Consider the following 22992-nt stretch of genomic DNA (forward strand, 5'->3'; position numbering starts at 1 on the left):
GCTCTGCAGCTTTCATGTCTCCATCTTGTTAGTCCTCTTCTCACACCTCTCTCTTTTCCCTTACTGATCCCTTCTGCTCTGTTTGCCCTCATAATGGTGTTTCTCTCTTTTTGCGATTGTTTTCATCTACTCATCACCATGACAGGAAGGCCTTGCTGAGGCAGAGGGATGCTCCCCTCGAGCGCAGTAGGGTGCAGCTATCACATGGTCGAAGATGGATCTTGCCTGAAGAAATCACCTTAAATAAGCAGGGCAGTAAAAAGAGTGAAGGAGAAAGTCCAGACAGGAGAAGGGATTTCCCCAAGCCTGGCCAATGGGGACAGAAACAAATGGGTGAACACATTGGGACAAACTGCCACCTTTACTCCACGGAGACTTAAGTGTAATTTTAAAGTAAAGCAAAGTGGAAGAGGGACCTTCTAGGAACTCCTATGGGCTCTTAACAGAGGCCTGCTTCTGTGGCAAAGGAACAACTAGGCAGCCAAGTCACACCACCAAAAAAGAGTCCTGGGAAGCTCTTGGCTTTGGCCACATCAGCCTAGCAAAAAACAGGCTTCCCAAACCCAGCAAGGCATCAGCCCTCAGGTTAAGATGCCCAAAGTGATAGTGAGAGAGAGGCACAAACTCCTCAGGGTGCAGTGCCACTTTCCAGGGACTTGGAGGCACTTTACCCCACCCTCAAAAGAAGGCTGTGGTTGAGCTGGGACAGGAATTTTGGTCTTTCCACGATGAACAAATTTCTGCCACAGTGTTTGCTGCAGAAGCTGAACGTGTCTCTAAAGCCTGGACCGGGGTTAGATCAGGAGCCTCCAAATGGACCTGTCCCATCTTGTGTCTTCTCCATCTGGACTTGTTCCATTTGTGAACTCTCTCACTGCTTAGGAAGCCAGCTGTGTCCACTTACAGCCCTGAATAAACCCACTCTTAAAAAAAAAAGCAGCCATAATAATTAGAGATGAGCTCATTATATCTGCTCATGACTCATCTACAGGAAGCTGCAGCTATCACCACCGCTGTGCTGGGAGTTTTGCTTCCAAGGGTGTGGCAGCCCCTGCAATTCCTAGCTGGAATAATCAGAACTCAGTACAGGCTTAGTGTCATTGCACACTAACTTCTGAGAGCAGAGGTGTGAGGAGGTACTGGTGTTAGCACCAGTGTGCATGGATATCCCTGAGTTGTTGAATGAAGTCAGAAAGACTATGCAAGGCTCTCTGAAGCCCAAATGTAATTTTGTAAAAATGTAGAGAAAGTTAGCTTGTAAGCGAGGTCCGTTCAGAAATTGAGATACCAGGCAGGAAGGAATCAACTCGCTTTATAAATTTCAGGAAACAGTGACTGAAAGGATGAATGTGATGCAGAATTAGCAGCGACAGAGATACTCAAATGCTGTGCCCATTATTGACAGCAAGTTTTACTCTGGGGTTCTTTAATTGTTCATCTGACCATCAGGGAGGTGCTCGGTTTTGGCAACACCCCAAAGAGGTTATCTAGGGAAAGCTTAACTGCAAGAATCACATCACTGATAGTGCACCTGCTCATGGGACAACTGGTGTCACCTACAGTCTTCCAGTTCATCCATTTGTCCATTGCCATGGGTCACCCCAGTGTGGGTGAGAAGGTGCTGTCACTGCTGCTGTGCTAAATAAAAAAGAAAATCTCACGACGGCATGGCACTGGGAGGGCCTGGGGGGATTACTGTGGCCAAACTATCCTTGAGGTGAAAGCAAGCTGCTGTGCAGACCAAAGCAGGGAGAGTTGTTCCCTGGCTCTGTCCCTGCCAGCAGAAAGGATTCACATTCATATGCAAAATCCCTACACCCCAGGCTGACAGGGCTGTGATGCTCAGAGGCATTCAGCAACAGGGCAGAGGGCATTTTGAGCCGGTCCTGCCTGCCTCTCCTCTCAAAGCCAACTTCTCTCTCAGCTGTAAGGACACCTCACCTCAAAACCCATCTCAAAGGCTGTCTGTAAAAACAAGAGGCGTTGTTGGTATGAATGAGACTATTTTCATAAGTGCCGATGCGGAAGCTGTTACCACCAAAATGTTTAGGAAACTGGTGAAAGGAAATAGTCGAGTGGTAGCGTAGGAACCAGTCCCAGCACTCAGCTCTGGCTGCTCCTCTTGCTGTGTCCTCGCCACTATGCAGCACGTCCAGGAAGATCTGACTGCACCTGGAGAAGAAGATGATGCCTTTATGGAAGGTAAAGTCATCTTTTATTTAAACTTATCCTTCCCCTGCTCGGCTAGAGACCTCTTTCCAGCTTGGGTGGTATTTCTTGGGTAAATCTGAAGTTGTGTATGGGCTCCAGGGTCACAGGGTGCCCAGACTTTCTTCTTCTCCTTAAAGAATGGAGAACAAAAGCATCCCGGATACAATAAAAATAACTTTCTCACTGGTTCAGCAGCTTGTTTCTTTAGTAAGGAAGTTACTGCTGAAGAAGAAAGCTGGGGGGGCACCAAGTGTGTTTTCTACAGGGGCTGCACTATGCAAAGCAGCGTGTTGGGCATTCAACACCGCAGGTGCAGCTGTCATTAAAGTAGTAGGGGCTCCTTACAGGGGCTAAAGGAGACTTGCTACTTAAATTATCTGAGCAAAATTAGCCTGCCCCTCTCTGATTGCCACAACTCAGGGCACAAAGCTGGTGCCACAGGTTTTTTTATCCCTAAAACTGCTTCTTCCGGAGCTTGATTCCTCACTGCTTGCACCTTGTGCCGCCATTTACACGTGTACCAAGTGCTACCATGTCCAAATAGCAGAGACACAGATAAGAGGACCCAGAGGAGGAGGAATTATCTGGCCCATGGTGTCTGATTTCTGCTTCTGCTCCCTTTTGCACTTGAGCAGGGGCCGGGGGGAGAACTTGCTCATGCAAATCTTCTTCTGGCCCCCAGCCCTCCACAGTTTCCAAGGGAGCTGAAGGCACAAAGAGCTCCCTGGATCAGCTCCAAAGACTGTGAACCTTTAAACTTGCTTTCAGCACAGCTTCAGCAAACCTCCTTTAAACAAAGCTCAGCTGTGGTTGGTATGGAAAACTTAGCATTGACTAGTGCCAAATCAAGTTATCTGAGCCCCAGTGAAAGGCACTGCACAGAAATAAAGCAGTTTCAATGATGTGCTGTCCTTACTCAAATACATTTCTCATGTATATGTGCCCCCACTCCTCACCCTGTGTCCCAGTCTGGGCTCAGAGGGTGATGGTTTTGCAGAAAGGAGACATTACAGCAGAGCAAAAAAACCTGATAGTCCAGGGAAGACCCGATGCCACTGGGCAAATAACTGGCATTTAAAGTACCCTGTTTTATTCCATGTACCTTGCCCTAAAAAAAGGTTGATGTTGTTTCCCAGGATAACCAGCTGTGTGCTCCAACTCAATATGGACATTTGCAAGTGGCCTGAAGAGTCAGTGGGATTTAGGCTTCATTGATGTTTCTGAAACCTGTAGTCTATGCTCTTAATCATAAATGTAGGAGAAAAGGAGAAGAATGCATGCAGGTTATTTGACATTTATATTGTGTTACCTGAAGGGAAAGATAAAGTGCTTAAGAAATCCTTTCCAGACTCTCTGCTAAGTTGCTTCTGGCAAGGCTGATCCAGCAACAGCTAGAGGAAGCTGGCTTTCCAAAGGTGGGAACTTTTAAAAAATCTCCCCATGACCCTGCTTGGAGCAGGAGGTTGGACAAGATGACCTCCTGAGGTCCTTTCCCACCTGAGTCATCCTATAAGCCTGTGGCTTGGTCACAGCCTCTTCAAGTCATCTGCATGTAACTGGGAACAAATTGACCCCAGCTGCTCTCTTGGCCAGAGGGTTTGTTGGCTCCCAAACCTGCCAGCTGGAAAGCCCAAACAACACAGGCACAAACAACACAGTCCTCTCTCCTCTCTCTTCAATGGAAGAGAGCAAGGAAACATGAATGTGTTAGCTGCTATTTCTGGAGTTCCACTGACCCTGGACAACCCAGCCTGCTCCCCGGGGCTGGGTGGGATGTGAGAGGGGAGGAGCAGTGCCTCCTATGGTCAGAGGGCAGCTCCCACCCCACTCACGCTGCAGAGACCTAGGAGCCAGCCAAAGATTTTTTTAGGCTGGATGGAGGCATTTGTCAGGTGGTGAACTCTGAATACCAGCTCAGCAGTGACCACAGCTCTTAGGGTGTGGGCTATTTTTTTAATTTTTTTTTTTTTTTCCACATCCAGCTTTATTTGGAAATCGTGATGGCAGATTTCTCATCCACCCCTTTAATGTGATCCAGTGCTAAGCTACTGTCACAGTTAAAGACAGAGATATCTTATTTCTTTCAGTGTCTATTTTGACATTAGGAAGGAATTCTTTAGTGTGAGAGTGATGAGACAGTGGAACAGGAAGGTTATGGATGCTTCATCCCTGGAAGTGTTCAAGGCCATGTATGATGGGGCTTTGAAGAACCTGGTCTAGTGAAAGATGTTCCTGCCCATGCAGTGGGGTTGGAACTACATGATCCCTACCAACCAAAACTAACCTCTGATTTTTGGTTCTGTATGAAGGCCTCACATAACTATCCACAGACTGTATTCAGACTTCTCTTACCCTTTGTCAAGCAGACTGCTATCAATGACCGTTTCTTTATTATGTGTGAGTTTTAAACTTCTAAGCATTTTCGTGGTTCTTCTTGGGATCATTCCTTTGGAGAAGTGGACACGAGCATGGAGCCCACCATACCAAAGTGGTTACACTAGAAACAAATGCATAAGTCACAGGATAAATTACTTTATGAGTGTATATATATCAGGATCAGTTCAAGGATCAGCTATTACATACGAAGACTGCTTAAGACCATTTGGGTCTTGGCATCACTTGAGGATCTCTTCTCCATCAGATTTTCTTCTATAATTCTCAAGTCTTTTGGCATTAAAATTTCTCAGGACAAGGTCAGAAGTATCCCATGACTATGGTTTAGAAAAAACCAGCTTTCGTCCCAGCTATGCCCACACTAAAGCCAGCTCACTTTCTCAAGTAGCCTGTTCTTGAAGTGATTTACCACTTCCCCAGACATTGTGCTACCTACATATTCAGTCAGACACTGTTCAGTGATTTTCACGTTAGTGACAAAAAGAGTTAAATCCCATAGGGACAGAACTAGTCTGTTCAGGTCCTCCCTAGAAACTGGCATCCCTGATGATTCCTCAGCTGGCTTACATCTGTCATTCAGAGTTGTTTTGGATCCATTCAGCGTATCCCAAATTGATCCACTCTGTTTCAAGTTTCTTAGTCAAGCTCTCGTGCAGTACCGAGAAAATCTGTTACCTAATTTTCCTGTTTTCTAATAACACTCTTGCACATATATTGTGCTATCTCCTTAAGAGGATTGCCAGAGACTTTGTGAATTATGGTGCTTGGGTTCAGTGAAGCTCAGCTCCCTCTCCGCTGCAAGGCAGCCATCATTTACAGCACACAGCTGTAGCATGGAAAATTTAGAAGAGGAACTGGTTTACCCTCTTGAAATTACAGGCAGTGATGCATTTTGTTTCTTTTATGGCCTTACTCACTATTTTAATTCAAGGCAAGTGACTTCAGTTAGTCTTACACAGAGTCCAAACACTTACTTTGGGGAAAATGCTTTTTAATTTTTAGTGACTCTAAGTGCCTGAGATTCTGAAGTTGTATTTCATTAAAAAGAAATCACTCCCAATAGCACAAAGCTTCCCCTCATCATTGCAGCCAAAGAGGCATGGATTTTACTTAGGTCTGTCTAAGCTGGGAAACCAGGAAGGGTCCTGTGGTTCCTTGGCCTCCCAGGGGAGGGAGGGATATTTGGGCATAAATTAATTTTCTTGGCAGACCCTGGGAGAAGACCTGAGTGCTCAGAGGGAGGCATGATGCCACTGCCCCAGACTGGGGCCAGAGGGTTGGCACAGCAAGAGCCCCTAGATCAATGCCAACACGTTCATGCAAAGAGTTGCAGACACTCAGCAAAAAGAGCCAGCATGTAAGTCCAGGCATTTTGTCAGCAGAGAACAACATATTCAGAGAATGCAGAGGAGAAATAGAAATTAGACTGTCATTTATTGCAGATCTTTTCATAGAGCTGCTCCCCATTGACCTCTCCTCACACCTCCACCTCCCACCTTCTCTGATTGCACCCACAGTAACCCTGACCTACCTCTCAGGCCAAAGCCAACACAAAACCCCATCCATGTTTCCAAAAGGAAAAGATCCAAAGCTGTTCTTTTCATTATGTTCTGTAAGTAAGTACTGAACTTCAGTTCAGTAGACCAGAGGTCCAATTTAGATGGTGCACAGCAAGGTGTCAGAATGCCAGAGCCCTCTCCTTGCCCTGGACTGATGTGCTGCTATGGCCCACAGACATGCTCCAGCACTGCTGCCCATGAAGGACCCAGGCAAAAAAATGGTATAACAGAAATCAGCACTCTCTTAGTCTTCATTTATACAGCATGGGTGGCTAATTGTCTCTGAGCAATCCTGTTGTTACTGAGATCATGGCTGATGAGATAGGAAGCTTTGCAACAGAAAAACCTTCTTAATGTCATCAGCACCTTGACTGACAGCCTGTTTTGCCCATCTTTAATACTCTGGTTTTGTAAACAGTGTATGTGAGTCTAACAGCTGAGCTGCAGACAGGGTATCAATCTTTGCTTGCTAGGGAGGACTTGTCAACAAGGTCATGACTTACCATCCCTGTGTTCTGATAGCATTCCTGACTCTCTCAGATACACATCACATTGAAACCTAGGCTATTAGATGGCCACGTTATCTCTGTAACTGACCTTTTGCAAACTAGAAAATTACCACATTGTATGTTCCAAGTTGATTTTTCTCAGTCTCAGTTAGAGGTACGTCACTATTCTGATCAAAATTGTAGCCAGTTGCTTATAATCTCAGCATTAATACTGTCACAATTCAGCCATTTCATACACTAAAAAGAGTTAACTGCATCAAACTTTTAAGATATGCTTCCAAAATGTACCAGATGCTTTTACATCCTTGTAAAGTCTTCCTACCCTTTTTAAGAGAGAAAAATTTTAGGTCTGGGGTTTGGGATCAGCTTTGAGGCTTAGCTGAAATGAAAGGTAGTTGCTGTTCATGGTTATGTGCACTGCCTGGTGTATTGTAACATTGCTGCTGATGTTAGAGAAAAAAGAGGATGAAGTCCAGGATGTTAACTTGAAGTTGAGACATACTCTTTATTCAGCAACAATTCAGGTTAAGCAACCTTTCTCTTCCCCTAAAGCAATACAAGACTCTAGGCTTTCCTCAGATGTAAAGTTGCAGTGACTTGTCCAAAAAATCACACAGGGAGATCAATGTCACCGCTTGTCCATGACCCACTGGACCAGGCTTCTTTGCATGCTGTAGCTATCTGCCAGCTCTGCTTTGGTGAGAGCCAGCTCAGTTATGTCTCCTCCACACAGAAAGCATCAAACTGATGCAGCTTGAGGCAAATTATGTCTTCTAAAGGCTATTCATGTGTACAAAGTAGTACAGTATTCCAGCAGATGTCTAACTCAGAGATATACAGATATAGATTTTTTTCCCTCTGTTTTTCGTCCCAAATAGAGTTTGAAATGTCTACTTTTTCCAGCAAACAAGTGCTTAACATTTGCAAAGTCTTTATTAAAGCTGAGCAGCCTTGCAATGCATTAAGAACGCGAGCTTCCCTTCCTGAGTGCTAGGAGATTATGGGTCATTGTCCTGAAAAGGTTTATAAGTCCCACCAGAGCTACCTGTCCTTTCAGCTTATCTCATGTTCCTGGAGAGGGAGAACACGTGTGCCATACTCACTGCAGCCCAGAGGAAGAGAAGTCCCATCACTTCATCACCAAGGCAACAGTGTCTACTTCAACCAGACTGACAGATCACAGCAAGAGATGTTTGGCCTATAAATTCAAATTGAAGCATCTTTTTCCAAGAGCATGTGCAAACCTCCTTAGCATTTAGGACAAGGACAGTGTGGGAAAGTGGGTGTTCTCTTATGGAGCATTTTTTGCTCATTACTGTTTGTCCTAAATGCTTGTCTCACCTGCTTCTCACAGCTGCTTCTTTTTGGTTGTGGTCCATTGGGTAGATGCAGAGTTATGCAGACAGGTGAGAGAGCTTTTTGTGGTGGGAGGAGGCAGTGTGAGGAGCCTGTCCCCACCCCAGACACCCCCATGCAGAATCACCCACAGAACTCCAGCCCCTGGCACTTCCAGCTGTCCCAGGCAGCTGGAAGAATATTTTTAACAGGGCATCATGATCAGTGCTTGAAGCAAAAGTGATTGAGTCCACGAGGCCTGAAATCAAAAGAAGAGATTGATGAGAGACACTTTCTGCTTTGTTGCCTCTCTATTTTTTTTAATTAAAGATCTTTGATCTTTTTGGTTTTTCCTTCTCTGTGTCTTGAAGGCAACATGTTTGGTTCTTATTTGTTGACAGTGTTTCTAGATCACTAATAATAACAAGGCGAGGGGAAAAACCAGGTCAAATAAACAAGTGACATTTAAACAGCCCTCAGAGAAAAGAGGAAGGTATGTACAAGCCAGAGAGAAACCACTGATGAGGTGTGCTCAGGCCACCTTCTAGGCTTTCAAAACAAGGGCCTCACCAAAGACAGAAGCAGAACTGCCTTCCTTTTCACCCTTTTCCCCCCTCCTCTTTTTAAACAGTGTCTTTACAAAATGCTGTAAAACACAAAAGCTTTTCATTGTCCAGTCCTGTCATTAAAGTCCCAGAATAAATGTGGCTTGGCTTAGCACGAGCCAGTGGTGTAAACAACTTCACCCCTTTAAAAATTCGAGGCACAGCTCAGCCACCTCTTAAATGAGCTTCCGCCTGCCTGGATGCTAAAACCAAAGCCTTGTGGTTGGTGTATCAGGGGTGTGACAGGCACAAAACAACCCAGTCAGGAAGGGCAGAGTTAAAAGGCGAGGAGAGAAAACAGCCTGAGAGCATGAATTAGAAGAGAGAGGGGAGAGCAGTCAAGTACTTGACAATGGCACAGAGGCACTGAAAAATTGATGGTGGGATGATTTCCTGGTGGTAGGGCTTCTCTTCTATCTCAGCACCACTGGAGGGGTGGGGGGTGTTGTGAAGCCCCACAGAATTTTAGGCAGTGTTGTCTTGATCTGGCAGCTAGCTGAAGGGAAATGGTTTGAAGAGGGGTCCCACTGCAGCTGCCACCTAAGCAATCCTTCCTCACTGCTGAAATTCACAGCCCAACCTATAGACCTGCCAAAAGAGGTGGGTGTATGTGACATCCAACCATAAAAAGTTGGGTGGAGAAGGTGCAGAGAAACATTTTTCCTGTGAAGAGCCACTGATGGTATTCCTGTGTCTTTGGCAACTAGAAAACAGGTGAAGCAAAGCTCACTATCCTGAGCACAACAGGATTAGCACTGCATAATTTACAGGGGCTGACGTTGGCTTTACTCTGGTTTAATTGAAGGTAGTCTGGGAATTGGAAAGCTCAGAGACCCAGAGCTTGGAAATGGTGCCTGTAGTTCAAATACTTGACAAAAAGATGGAAAGACAAAAAATGAGGCAGAAAGAAAGAAAGACACAAAGACAAAGAGAGAGAGGAAAAAAAGATAAAGTGGGATTTTGGGTGAAGTCCCACTGTGACCCAGTCCCTGCCTGAGAAAATGGTAGGGGAGAAACACATCTGGCTGCATACAATCTGGGGCAGTTTAAGTAATTTCTATTCCAATCTTCTCAAATATTTAGGATCCTAACTCTTCAAGCTGGTAACCTGAATTTCCCCTTATAATCAATAGTAAGTGTGTGCCGTGTAAATGTGAAAAAAGAGGGAGAGCAGGGATAGAAACAAGGTGCCCCCCGGATGCCAATTCAGAACATGGAAATGGGGTTGCATCACTTCTTGGAACACCCTGGCTCTTGCCCTGCCCGTGGCAGTGCCCTGCTGCTAGCCTGGCACAGTGGGCACAACAGAGGACAGTGTGCATGTCCATGGGGGTGGCTGGTCACCAGGCAGGGCCATGGGAGGCAGATCCACTGGAGGATCTAGGAAGACTCATCTTTGTGATAATGGGTTTCAGCCAGAAAGCTCTGCAGCGACCATTTACCATCAAAGTGGTGCTCTACTTGTACCTTGCCTCCAAATGGCACTCAGTAGTTAAGGTACTGCCCACACAGGCCTGGGGTTAGGTTCCCCCAGTGCATGGCAATGCTTTGAGTCATGTCCAGCTGGGAAAAATTACTACCTTATAGCCACCCTGTGGCACCACAGGTTTCACAGCTCAGCACCCAGGTTTCTCCTGCAGCATCATTCACCAGACCCATGCCAAGACAACCCCTGGTCTTTACGGCCCATATCACAGCATCATATGAGCCTGCCTATAATTAATAAAGATCCATTCCACAGAGAGGACACCGAAAAAAGCCCGGCCCCACAAATATCAAGCCCATAATCCCAGTTGAAATGACCACCCTGGAAAACAAAACCCAAAACTGCCCCAAAATCTCAGACAGAATTGTGTGAGGTGTGTTTGACACTGCACACAAGGGCTTGCAACACCTTCCCCTCCTACCAACCCATGCCTGACCCAAGGGCTAGTCACGCCCTGTGATGAACTTCTGTGTAAGTGATACTCTCTCTTCATTCCATGAAATACTGGAGCAGGAAGCACCTCGGGATTCCCTGAGGATTGTATCTATGGTTAGGGAATGACAGTGGCTGAGCAGTGATGTGAGCACTTCCCTGGAGGGGTATCTGAGACACCTGTGGCAGGAAAGACAGAAACGGCCTTTCTGAGGAGCACAACAGGATGTCTAAGAGCTCTGTAAATATATTGTCATTATCATAAACTTTACATTTTCAATTGCTCCAATGACAGGACAAGGGCAATGGGTGCAAACTGGAGCAGAGAATGTTACACATAAAGAAAAACTTTTTCACTGTGGGGCTGACAGAGCACTGGCACAGGCTGCCTAGGGAGGTTGTGGAGTCTCTTTCTCTGTAGACATTCAAAACCCACCTGGATGTGTTCCTGTGTGACCTACACTAGGTGACCCTGCTCTGGCAGGCTCGATGATTTTGAGGTCCCTCCCAGCTTCTAGCATTCTGTAACTCCTGCAGGACCCTCTTGGAGATGACAAAATCTCATGTTTTCACCCTCTGTCTCCCTGTGATTAAGGTGCCAGTGGCTAACAAGGCTGGCCAGCATCCAGGCTCCACAGCATGAACAAAGGTGCTTTCATATCCTTTCCAATTCATGGTAGCTCGGGGCAGTGGAAGAGCACAACTGTGAATGTGGATGCATCCTGCAAGGCACTGTGTTCATTCCAGCAGAATGGCTGGGACTATGTAGAAGTGCAGTTTGCCAAGTGAGAGCTCCCTGTAAGTTTTGGAGTCCCTCCTGCTGTGTCTTGAGAAGGAAGAAGAGACTTGAGAAGGAAGAAGAGAGGGCAGGGCCTAGGTAAATCACAGAGCTGAGGTAGCACAGAGCTAATGAGATCTTTCTTTGCCTCCAGCACCAACAGCAGACCAGAGGTCACTGCAGTTCCTTAATGGCAGTGATGTAAAGAGCAAAGCCAGCAGATCCTGATTCCTCTAGGGAATCCCCGAGTTCTGGAGTGGCATCTGGAGAATGCATCTGATTTATAAATTGAATGGTTTGCAGAATGCAGGTTACATCAGGACCAAAGGATTAGGTCATAATGTGCAGCCTTCACACCAACCTAACAAATCTTCTCTTCAGAGTCTCGGAGAAAAGAGATATTTTCTAGATATTGGTAGATTTGAAGCCAGACAGCATCTCTGAGATCCTCCTACAAACACATGCAAGGAGAGCCACGCTAGCAGTACTTGCATACATGCAACAAGTGAGGCACTTTTTTGATTGAGAGGGGTGGGAATGTTGAAAAGGGTCCCTGTAAAAATATTCTCAAAGTGAAACAAAGCCACAGAAGAAGCAGAACCCTCCAGCACTGCTGAGCTCAGATCTGGAGTTGGATGGCTATCACTTTTTTATTATTATTATTTTCCCAAAGCAAAGCAGGCATCTCAGGAGGTCGTGATCTGCTCTGCTCTGCTCTGCTCTGCCTCTTCTGTCGCTCTAGGGAGCTTCCTGCCCTTTCTATTCCTGATGCCTGTTGTGAGCCAAGGAAGAGTTAGCTTAATCAGCAACACCAGTCACTGATTAGTGCCAGGCTGTTGTCATTAATCACTTCAAAAATCACTGAGCTGAAAATAGTACTGAGGGTCATATGTGCAAAAACTGGCGTGGTATAACTGGTGTTATTCAACCCCAGCCACAAAGCCAGACCATGCCACTAAGGAAACACTATTTCCTTGCTTTTCTTTGAATATTATTTGTGATTTTTTTTTTTAATTCAAATCTATTCAGAGTCCCTGTGACTTGGCACAACAAGTGCTCTTCATCTTTCCTAGAGGAAATTACTTGTGTGAGTGGTTAAACACTTCCAGGTGAAGGCAGGCTGGGCCAGCAAACAACTTGTGTTCCCCAAAATTATGCAGAGAGGGTTAGTTGCAAGTATCTCCATACCACAGAACCCCCCACCCATCCCTGCCTCTTCTCTGGAATTTCAATCCAAATATTTGGCAGATGCACTTGGGGCTCATTACATTACAAGAGGCAGCGTGTTCGTTGCGCTCCCCCGAATGGCATTTCATGTGCGCTGCACTTGTTTTATGTTTGCTATATTTAAGCCACAGAAATATGCACTGATGAGGAAAAAAGGGCAGTGGTGGTATCTTGGAGGCAGGGAGGGAATGAAAATCATTTCTCAAAGCTGCAACCCTCCTTAGAGAACTTTTGCAAAGGAGAAGGAAAGAAGTGTGCAGTCAGCTGGGGTCGGTGGCTGCACTGAGGACCCGGCTGGGTCACCCATGCTGCAGCCCATCAGGAAATGGTTTCAGGGCAACTCTGGTTTTATACAAGTGTAACTGAGGATGGAAACTGCTTGGAGCCTTTTCCCCAGGGGACTCTTCCTGGGTTTCTATTATGAAATGGTCACATTAGGAACATGGGGAGAATAGGGGTGTCCAGCACTGCAGGGTTCCTACACAGCACTTGATTTTGAAACTTACCTGGCATTATTTGCTCCTTTCCCTACACCTCAGACTTTATATCCTTCTCCTACCTCATCACCATTTTCTCCAGGCCTGGTCTTGATCTCTGCAACTCCTCTCCTTGCTGTGACCTCTGTGAGACACTGAGCAGGAGGAAGGCAGAGGCTGTCTCTACACGGCTGCTGGAGGGAACAGCAGGGCAGGTCAAAGTTCCCAACCTGCTCTTTCAGTCATGGACCTAGGATACCTTCAGTGTTTGCTAGCATGGCCCACAGTGTCTCACCTCACATAATAACTATTCTTCATGATCCCTGATCCTTTCAGGGCAATTACCTGCTTCATAGCATGGGGTGGATGATGATAGGGCTGGCCCAGCCATACTTGGCTGCTAACTAGGGTGTGATGGGCATGTACTAAGAAAGGCTTTCTCCCCCTCTGTGCTTCAGAGCTTGCCCAAAATTTGCCTCTCAAGTGCAGGTGAAGCTGCAAGGGGAGCCTGGAGGTCAATATGGGCTGGGTCCACATTTTAACAGAAGTTCTGATGTAACCACCAAGTTTCAGCAATGGAGGGGATGGTACTGTCTGGTAACACAGGTAGAGATGGCATAAAACCTCTGAGAGATCCACAGACACAGTGGGGAGATTAGCCCACTGTTGTGATGGGAAGTGAAGTTTGCAGCCGGGAACCAGGTCTGGGCACTTGAAAGCCAAGAAACAGAAGAGAGCCAAGGAACTGGAAAGAGCCAAGAGAATACCCAAAGATTCAAGAGGATTGAAATTAAGAAGCTGGGCTCAGATCGACTTTCTGTCTACAAAGCTGAACCCTTTCTTGGTGATGGTCTAACAGGGACTACTTGATCTTATACATGTTGATTGTACTAAGAAATGCACCTTACCTGTGTGGCAGCCCCTAGCAGGTATCGTACATGCTGCAGACCTGTGGGCAGCATTGCATCCCACTCTGTGCACTCTTCTGGGCAAGGTGGGGCAAGGGTTTCGAGGCTGTCCAGCAGCAGGACTTCAAGCTAGCACATCTTCCACAGCATGGAAGAGGTTGCCTGACAGCCACACTCCCAAAAAGCAGACTGACAGTGCCATACCTGTTGCTTTAGTCCTCTGATCACTGCCATAGCTTTGATCATTGAATTGTGTAGCTGATTCCAGTTGTCCAGGAAAGCAAGAATAAGTTGCCAGAAGTTTTTAATGTGCCTTAATTAGAAAACAGGAAATGCTTTTCAAAAACAAGGTGGGGGGAATGCTAGATCTGCAGTACTAGACATGCCATCCACACACTTAAGAGCTGATCTTAAGAGTATGCACTTAAGAGCTGCTCAGCCGGCCCTGGTTGCAAACCACTCTGAGAAACTGGAATGTGCTGGTCCCTCCAGCTCTCCATGAACTCCTCCCCAACACCACCCAAAACCTGCCCAGAAGTGGATCACTGCTGATTTTGAAAAGGGGACAGTTCTGGGGGAAAAACAAACAATCAGTGGCTCCTTGCTCTTGTTCCAATTTCAGTACCTGAGGGCACGTAGGATGTATCCTTGTCCATACACCTCCCAGAGTTAACTTGCAATCTCCAATGGTGGCAGAGGCACAGGCTGTCAGTGAGAAGTGTTCTTGCTCTGGAGGCATCTCCCTCAGACCATCACAAATGCAGCACAATGGGATGAAGAAAAGATAAAAGAAGGATTACCTATGGAAAATGTTGCCTCTTGCAGAGCATTAAAAGCTAAAGGCAACTCCCCTTTCTGTCCCTAGGCCTCTACCTTTGCAGCTGAAACTTGCTGTTGCTTGGCACACCAAGTGTGCCATGATCACTGTGCCACAAGGCACAACCACTGCATTGTATTTTGGTCACTGCCAGAAATCCAGCTGTGACAAACATCTGGCCAGAAGTACCAGAAGATTTAATCTGTTCCTTGAACATCAGCTCAAGTAGCTTTTCTCCTCAAAGTGCCCTAAGAGCTGAAGGTGGAAAGATCTGCAAAAGCAACATCAAGAGCAATGAGGAACTTGAGGGTGGAGCAGCAACACAGTGATGGGAAGTAAAAGGGGGGAAATGGTTTCACAGTGGTTAGAGGATGTCAGCAGTGAAAAACAAGTGGGTACGAAACTCTTTTAGGAGAGCAAGAATTATTACAGGATGACAATGAGCAGAAGCCAGATGTACTGGACAGGCTTGTCTGACAGAGAAATCATAAGCATGGGAATGGAGTCAACCCAAAGAGCAGCATGGGCAGAGTGTAGCATGGAGAGTAGGAGAGCTGTGGCAACACTTTAATATGTTTATCTGGAAAGAATAATGGTGAACTTACATGTAGTCAGCAAGTTAAAGCTTGCATCTTGCCCTGATTGGTCATGGCAGGGGTGCAGACTTTACCTAAGAGCACTCAGATTTGCCACTTGGGGTTTACCTGGGTGTGATACTTGCTGGAGATGTCTTGTGGGGTATCCATCAGCGATATGAAGGTGCCATGTGCTTCCAGACATCCTTTTCTGAGCCAAAAAAATCCACAGAAACACAGCAAAGGGGAGACACAACAGAAAAAGCCCCATGTACAAACTGTCTTCCTTAAAGGCTAGGGCAGGCCTGGTCTACCTCAGACATCCAAAGCTACCGTGCTTCCTTTGGCCTCTTGCTGATCCCAACATGCTAACAAGACATCACCATGTGAATTGCTATCTGCTTGGTCTGTTGAGCATTTCCACTCACCACCAACCCTCACTTTAAGGTGAATGAAGTCACCAGGGACTGAGCTAAGTCTTTGCATCTCCTAATTAGACATATATCCCCACAATAAGATGGGAAATTGCAGGAATAATCCTATATTTGCATGGGGGGCCTCACAGAGTCCTCCTGCAGAGTCTCTTATGGCAAAAGAGGTCCCCCAGACCTCTGTCCAACCTACCAGGTCTCACTACCCCTTACCATGTTTCTCTAGATGACACATCTGCAGGAGACTTGAAAGCCAGGAGGTCCTCCTGCTCCCCTCAGCTGACCTGGGGGATTCAGCAGGCTAAAGCTGATGGGAAAAGTGAAGTACTTCTCCTTACATCCACCCCCCAGAGAGATGGGTAGCTGATGCATATCAGCCAGAAAATCCTGCTCAGTCCTTGAGAGAAGCCCTCTGGGTGCCTGGGAGGAGCAGATCATTTAGATATTCTCAGACAATAATCTCTTCACTGGTAATCCTGATTTACTCTTTGGCCTGGGAGCAAAGGCTAATAGAAAGCAAAGTGTTCTGGCAAAGCCCAGCAGGCAATTTAGGAACTCTGGCTTAGCTCTCTCAAGTATAACATGGGGTTACCATTGCTGGGAATTAGTGTTTGTGAAGGTGCATAGGAGCTGGCAGGGAGATGAAGTGGAACATAATTGGCAATTACTAGTTTGGAAAGGTCACTCTTTTCTGGAGAGAAAGTTGGAACTGGCTTTTGTCACTTAGAAATTTCAGTGGGGACATTCATGCTGACCTGTTTTTAACATAACAGCAGCTTATACTGCAATACAGTGAATAATTTATGGGAGTAGTAGCATGATCACAGCCACAATACAATGGCAGCTTTGGTTCCTGCCTAATTATGGAGGGAGGCAGAGATCTCTGGCATTTTCCACTGATTTAGCAAAACAAGACACACGTGGAACGATCAACCAGAGCCTTTCAAAAGCATATGTGTCAGAATGAATACATGTTCAGAAGGACTAAGTGGGGCAAAGATTTTATCTAGAGCATCCATAAACTCAGTCTCTAGGCAGTTTTGGCAAGCTGCAGCACTGGGAGCAGGGAAGTGGGAACGTGTGTAGAGTTGGGGAGTGATGGAGGGAAGGAAGTCAGCTTTCTGCATTTGTTATGCAAAACTGAATTAAGGATCCAAGAGAACCAGTTCATACATCCCTAGAATATGCATTTGCATAGGATAGAGAGTATTTCCTTGAAAGAAGAGGCTGCAAATGAATGACACATTTGCATCTTCCACCTCTAAGTTCAAGAAAGCTCCTGCAAGATAAGACCAAAAAGGCCAGAGGGAATTTGCATCATGGGCACACAGAGTAATTGCTAAGAACTATTGTAGGAGGCTCAAGGTTGGAGTAAGATGCTGCAATTAGTATATGGCACGGAAAACCTTTAAGAAATTAACCAGGCTTCCACAGTGAGAGCTGCCACCCCCTAAAAGGCTGAAATGGACTCAAAAGCATATTAACTATGCATGATGAGACATTTATAGCTTTCAGCATTGCCACAAATATTCCGTCTCTTCTTTCCCTGGCATTCCAGGGCCTGAAGCGCACAGCTGCTTTTTCCAGAAAGCGACTTCTCCAACTTGGCCTTCAAGTTTACATCTTATGAGAAACTCCTGAAACGGCGGTACAGGCAATTCAGTCAGAGCCACACAAAGGTCACCTTAACAAGTCCACCCTGCAGCTACAGCACTAGCACCATGTTGGCTGGAGTCCCTACACTTTTTCCAGTGGGAAAGTGAGTGCCTCTGGAAAAGCTACCACTGTGGTTGCTGTAGAGCCCATCTGAACTCAGAAACCTTGGAAACAGCCCTTAGGCCCCAGAGGTCTGCATGCCAGTGTGAAGAGCATCCTCTTCTGTGTTTCCTCAATCTAGACTTGTTTTCTCTCATTTCTACTTCCTAAGGCTACACGGGTGCTGAAAATTCAGCAGACATTATAAATAACAAATGTTCATTATTACTGCTGAAAATTACATAAAATGATAGGTCAGCTGGAATTGGCAGCTTGGATTTTTTTTATTCAGTGAGATTTTTTTTTTTCATGCAAAATGCCCTGGGAAACCATAACTCTTAATCTTCATTGTCATTTCCTAAACTCCTCCATACATGTGTTGCCAGTCTGTGTGCTCCATGAAAAACATCTGTGTTTGGAAGGATGAGTCTTCCCATCCTGACCCAAACAGGGAAGGACACAGGCATACAGGGAGGGTATCAGAATGGCCTCCTCAAGCCCCCTTCATATAGTGCCTACCTACCAAATTATTAATATGCCAGGGGCTCCCCATGCCCCTCAAAAAGAAGCACTTTCAGCTCATTAGGAGACACAGGGGAGAGTCTGTTGAAAGAGCTTCAAATGTTGTAAAAGGGGCAGCAAATCATATAGAGAATACAACATGGGTGATGGCTGAGGCCATCTGTGAAAAAAAGGTGCAGAAGAGAAATGGAGAAGTCCTAAGGCTGGCGATCAATATATCCAGAGTCCTTACTCCTATAGAGAGATGTATTTATAGTAACTAGGACTATATGTTTTGAAAGGAAGAAAGAATTTGAAGAAAATACCCCACGATGCCTGGGAAACTACAGTGTTCCTGCCTTTTCATCTCGCTCAGGGTAATATGGGAAAGATGCTCCAAGGAAGAAATATTAAGCTCTGTTCCTTGCAATGTTCTTTCATTTATATTCATCTTTAACTGCTCTCTGCAGCCTTTCCAATATCCAAATTTAGAGCCTGCTTTTCGCACATGCTACTGAAGGCACCGGAGGCTACAAGCGAGCAGCCCACGGGCCACAGGGAGCGGCGGCGGCCCCTTCCCTCACCATTCCCCAGGAGACGGCCCAGGGCCATTCTGCCGATGTCCCATCTTTTTGGCAAAAACCGCCGAGTAAAAAAATGGGAAGTGCCGCTACGCCGCCTCTCCCAAAAAAAGGTGCAGAGCCACCGGCAACGCATCCACCCGGGACGAGCTGGGGAGCGACGAGGGAAGGGAGCTTCGCACTGTGAGGGACCGAGCACCGCTCCGCACCGCTCCGCACCGCTCCGCACCGCTCCGCCTGGGGCTCCGCACCCTCCCGCACCGGGCTGTCCACAGAGGACCCCGCACCCCTCCGCGTCGCCCGCGGGGGCGGGCCGCGGCCGCGCAGCGCCGCTCAGCAGTGCCCCCGCCTCCTCCTCCTCTTCCTCCGCCTCCTCCTCCTCGTCCCTCCCGCAGCTCCGCAAGGAAAAGCCGGCAGCGGCTGCGCTCGCTGTCAGAGCGGCGGTGGGCTGCGATCGCCGACGGGCTGCCACCGCTCTCCTTTTCCTTTTTATTTATTTTCTTTATTTTTAAAGTTATTATAATTTATTCTTTTTTAAATTATTATAAGTTATTATCAGTTTTCCGGCTGCGGGCGTCGCCGACGGGGATGGGGGGCGGCGGTGCCCGGGGAGCGCTGGGAGGCGACGGGCGATCGGCGCACCGGGTCGGGCTGTAAGCGGGCAGCCTCGCCGGCACCAACAGGTACACGGCCGCGCTCGGGGGGAGCGGGGAAGGAGGGGACATAAAAACCCGGGTGGGATGGAAGGAGGGCTGCCTGCTGCCGGAGCTGGCTGTGGCCGAGCCGAATCTGAGGGCTGCGGGGCTGAGGAGCCGCCGTCGCCGGAGTGGGTCCTGTCCCCTCGGCTCTGTTCACCTGTGAGGAGGGGACAGGTTTTTGAGGAGGGAAAATGACCTTCTGTGGGGCTTCTTGCGTGTGCTGTTAGGCTGGGAACGTGAAGAAAATCTTGGTTGTGGCTGTCCGCTTGAGAAGCTGTGCAGGGGAACTGGTTTAATGTTTTCTCGTCGCGCGTGGAAGTGCTTAGCCTGGTTTCCATCCAAACCCCAAAAGTCTTGGCGTTTCCTCGGGTCTCGTCCTTCTATTTCCAGTGAGCTTTTATGGTATTACTAGTTGGAGGAGAGCTTAGACCCTCTTAAATTCTTCTTTCAGTCTCTGGCTTATTCCCAAGAACAGATGCAAACATATTACACACTGGCATTGCACTTTAGTTTACCTTTGAATGCCCTGGTTACAAAAGGTCATCCTAAATCCTATGACTGATCTTTCTATTGCTGTGTTAACTGAGTATTTTGCTGTCTCTCATTCAAAGTTTCGAAAAGCTTTCTGGAAACTCTGTTTGTGTTTGCGTGCCCGTGGCCATTCTGCTTCTGCACCCTTTTATACATCTCGCTGGGAAGAGCTGAATGTATTTACAGCACAGTTTCTACATTCATTAATCTGGTCGTGCATTCTGCCACGCTCATCTTAATTACCGTGTTTGAGTTGCTGTCACGCAGCTGGAGCCCGGGGCAGGGAACATACTCCCAAACAGAAACATTATCTTCATCTTCTCCAGCGGCTAATTAGGTTTCACAAGCATCCCTCTCCTGAATAAACAGAAAGTGGAAGCATACCCAAACAGGGGGCTTGAGGAAGGAGGCAAGAGGAAGGTGTCTTTCCTGGAAGATTTTTGTGCTTTGTGGCCAGCTGTCTCTGAGATCTTCCCACACTGGGAAGATACATAATATGAGCTGGTTTATTGTGGCCAGGCTCAAGGGAAGTATCCATCGGGACAGGTTAGAGCATTGCTTTATTAACCATAAAGAGCCAACATGACAGACTGCTCCACGCTGGAGTAAGTGTGGGTGGATATACGTTACATAGTGGGAGTCTAAAGGTAGCAAAATCTATTTTCTGTGAATTCAGCATGTTCTAAGCCAGCAAGTAAACCACTAGGACAGTCACTTAAGATGGTGTTAGTGCTGCTTGCAAGTGCAGATTGACACTTGTGCAGTGTGGACTTTTCAAATCCCAGCATTCATAACCTCATGCTGGTTTAACTTTTGACATCCAGGAAGCATTTTCTTGACAGCGTGTGGGCTTTGGGGGTTTTGTTTGGTGGTTTGTTTTTTTTGAGTTTAGGGCTTTTTTTTAATCTTTTGTGTGGGGTCTTTTCATTTTGTTTTTTGGGGGGTATTTTTTTTTGGGGGGGGGGAGGGTGGGAGGTTGTTTTTCCTTATAAGAAGCAACAGGTTGAATTTCTTTCTAGAAACCTGCCTATGGAATAGAGCAATTAGCTCTTCTGTGTCTCTCTTCCTCTTCAGAATAATGGTACACTTTAGAGGCTTTCCTTTAGCAAAATTAATATTCCTTAAGCACTTGGGAATGTGTAAGGGAAGAAGAGTGTGGTTTGTGAAGGAAGATCCCTAAGTAAGAAGGTTGCTTTACCTCCTTGTGGTCTCAAGGCACACGGTTGTTTTATCCACAGATGTAATACAGGTACCAGAGTAAGAGCAGTAGAAGGTATGGTCTCAAAGCTCACAGCAGTATATTCAAGTGCCATGCAGCATTACATTTTGCTCTTTGATATTTTTAAACCCAAGCAAGCAGAAAGATGACTTCCAGACAAAGCACACTGCTGGGAAAAGTCGGCTTCTGGGGCAAGCCTCCTTGCTTCCCCACTGGGAAGAAGTGGGAGTGAGAACTAAAGGCAGCCTTGGCTTTTTCCAAAAAAGGGATGGCTGGTCTGACTGGTTCCCCCCCCCCCCCCATGCTATACGTGTGGCAGTGACAAGCTGCTTATGGACAACCCACTTACTGGGGTAGTTTTCATCAGTCAAGCTAAGCTGCAAGCAGGGGGTAGATGGTCTTGTGTCTGTGGCCATTCAACCAGCACAGAGCATCAGCTGAAAGCAGACAGAGAAGGAGGTGAGGCAAATGATGCCTGAACCATGCTCCTGGCATGGGCTCATTAAAAAGAACCAGGACATAATGAGGATCGGCCAGGGGCCTGGCGCATCTCTTCCAAGCTATGTGGTTCCTGGATGACTTTATTAGCAAAATGCTAAGAAACCCAATTGTTTTCCCACTTAGCAGGTGCTTGGAGGTCACTGTTCTGTTCATTCAACTTCCAGTGCTTGCTGCTTTTCTGGTGGTGGGGTGGGAGGTGTTAAAGGAATTTCTCAGTAAGAGATTTGCAAAACAATAATGAGAAAGAGCATGCACTGACTACTTTTCCCCCTGCCAGTTTTGCACAGATTGTGTCACTGATTCTGAGCTGTGCTTGCCCTTTTAGAAGGCAGAGAGAAAGAGCTGGGCCCACTGTGAATTTAAAATCAAATTTAAAGTCTTTTGACAGCAGAAGCAGTTTTGCTCCAGGGGACTTAACAAACTGTGGTGGCTCTACTTTGGATATGCAGCAGTGTAAATGGGAATTTTATTTCCTTCCTATAGCAGAGTTGCCAACATCTTTTTTTCCCTTGCGGCCCTTCAGAATTTAGTTCTGTCAGTGCAAGGCAGGAGGGCAGACAATCTGGGCATCCTGAAGAGTAATGGTGAGATGGGCTTTACAAACTCCCCCTCAGAGGGCTGGGAGGAGAGCAGCAGTTGGAGCCAACCCCAGATGAAGTAAACCAGATCATGTTCTGTATCTCTGCCTAATGTCAGGAATGGCTTGGCTAAGTCTGGGCAGCCAGCTCACTGTGAGCCCCCTGACTGTCCTTCCCTGCATACCCCAAATCAAAGTAGAAACTGCTTGTTTTCCTGGTCATAGCTGCTCAGTAGCTTTATTTCCACTCCTCGGTGCTAATGCTGAGCTTTCCCTCACCTGCACCAGCTGGTCTGGGGCTGACTCCATCCTTCTCCTCTCCTACAAAGCTGGTGCTCTGACTGCTGCTTTGGGCAGGTATTTCCAGGGGAAAGGAAGCAGAGGGTACAAAGTAAACCTCTCCTGAAGCTGGTTTTACACTGATTTGGCAACAGCTGCCATGCCAAAACATGGTTGAGCATCCTCCTGCAGGGGAGCACTACTTGTTTGCTCCCCAGAGTACTTTGTGCTCCTGTTTTATTGCAAGTGGGCAGAAGTTTTAATTCAGCTTTCATAAAATTGTTTAGGTTGGAAGGGACTTTTAAAGGTCATCTTGTCCAACAATCAAGGAATGAGTGAGGATATCGTCAATTAGACCAAAAAGCTCGAGCCCTGCACAACCTGACATTGAATGTTTCCAGGGATTCTGGGCAGCCTATTCCAGTGTTTCTCCAGCCTCATCTTAAAAAAATGTATTTCTTATATCTAGTCTAATCTACCCTCTTTTAGTTTAAAACCATTACCCCTTGTCCTGTTGCTACAGATCTGAATCCAGGGGATGCAGCTTTAGCTCTGAAGTGTCTTTGTTGATGGGTTTGGTGCAATTGGGAAGAAAGAGGACCCCTGT

At 46.7% G+C, this 22992-nt stretch overlaps 1 protein-coding gene across 3 annotated transcripts in view; it reads left to right on the forward strand.

Moving 5' to 3' along the window:
• Positions 1-2064: 2064 nt before the first annotated feature.
• RIPOR2 (RHO family interacting cell polarization regulator 2) overlaps positions 2065-22992 on the forward strand; it is a 67720-nt gene continuing 46792 nt past the window's right edge. The window contains exon 1 of one of the 3 annotated variants that reach the window (XM_071737003.1): positions 2065-2202. In XM_071737003.1, the coding sequence (XP_071593104.1) occupies positions 2142-2202 (61 nt within the window). In that variant the 5' untranslated portion in view covers positions 2065-2141. Of the gene's footprint in view, positions 2203-18378; positions 19264-22992 lie in introns of those variants that run through there. The other 2 variants (XM_071737000.1, XM_071737001.1) reach the window with 2 other exon arrangements.

This window comes from Heliangelus exortis, chromosome 2, assembly GCF_036169615.1.
Source record: "Heliangelus exortis chromosome 2, bHelExo1.hap1, whole genome shotgun sequence".
NCBI classification, from domain to species: domain Eukaryota; kingdom Metazoa; phylum Chordata; class Aves; order Apodiformes; family Trochilidae; genus Heliangelus; species Heliangelus exortis.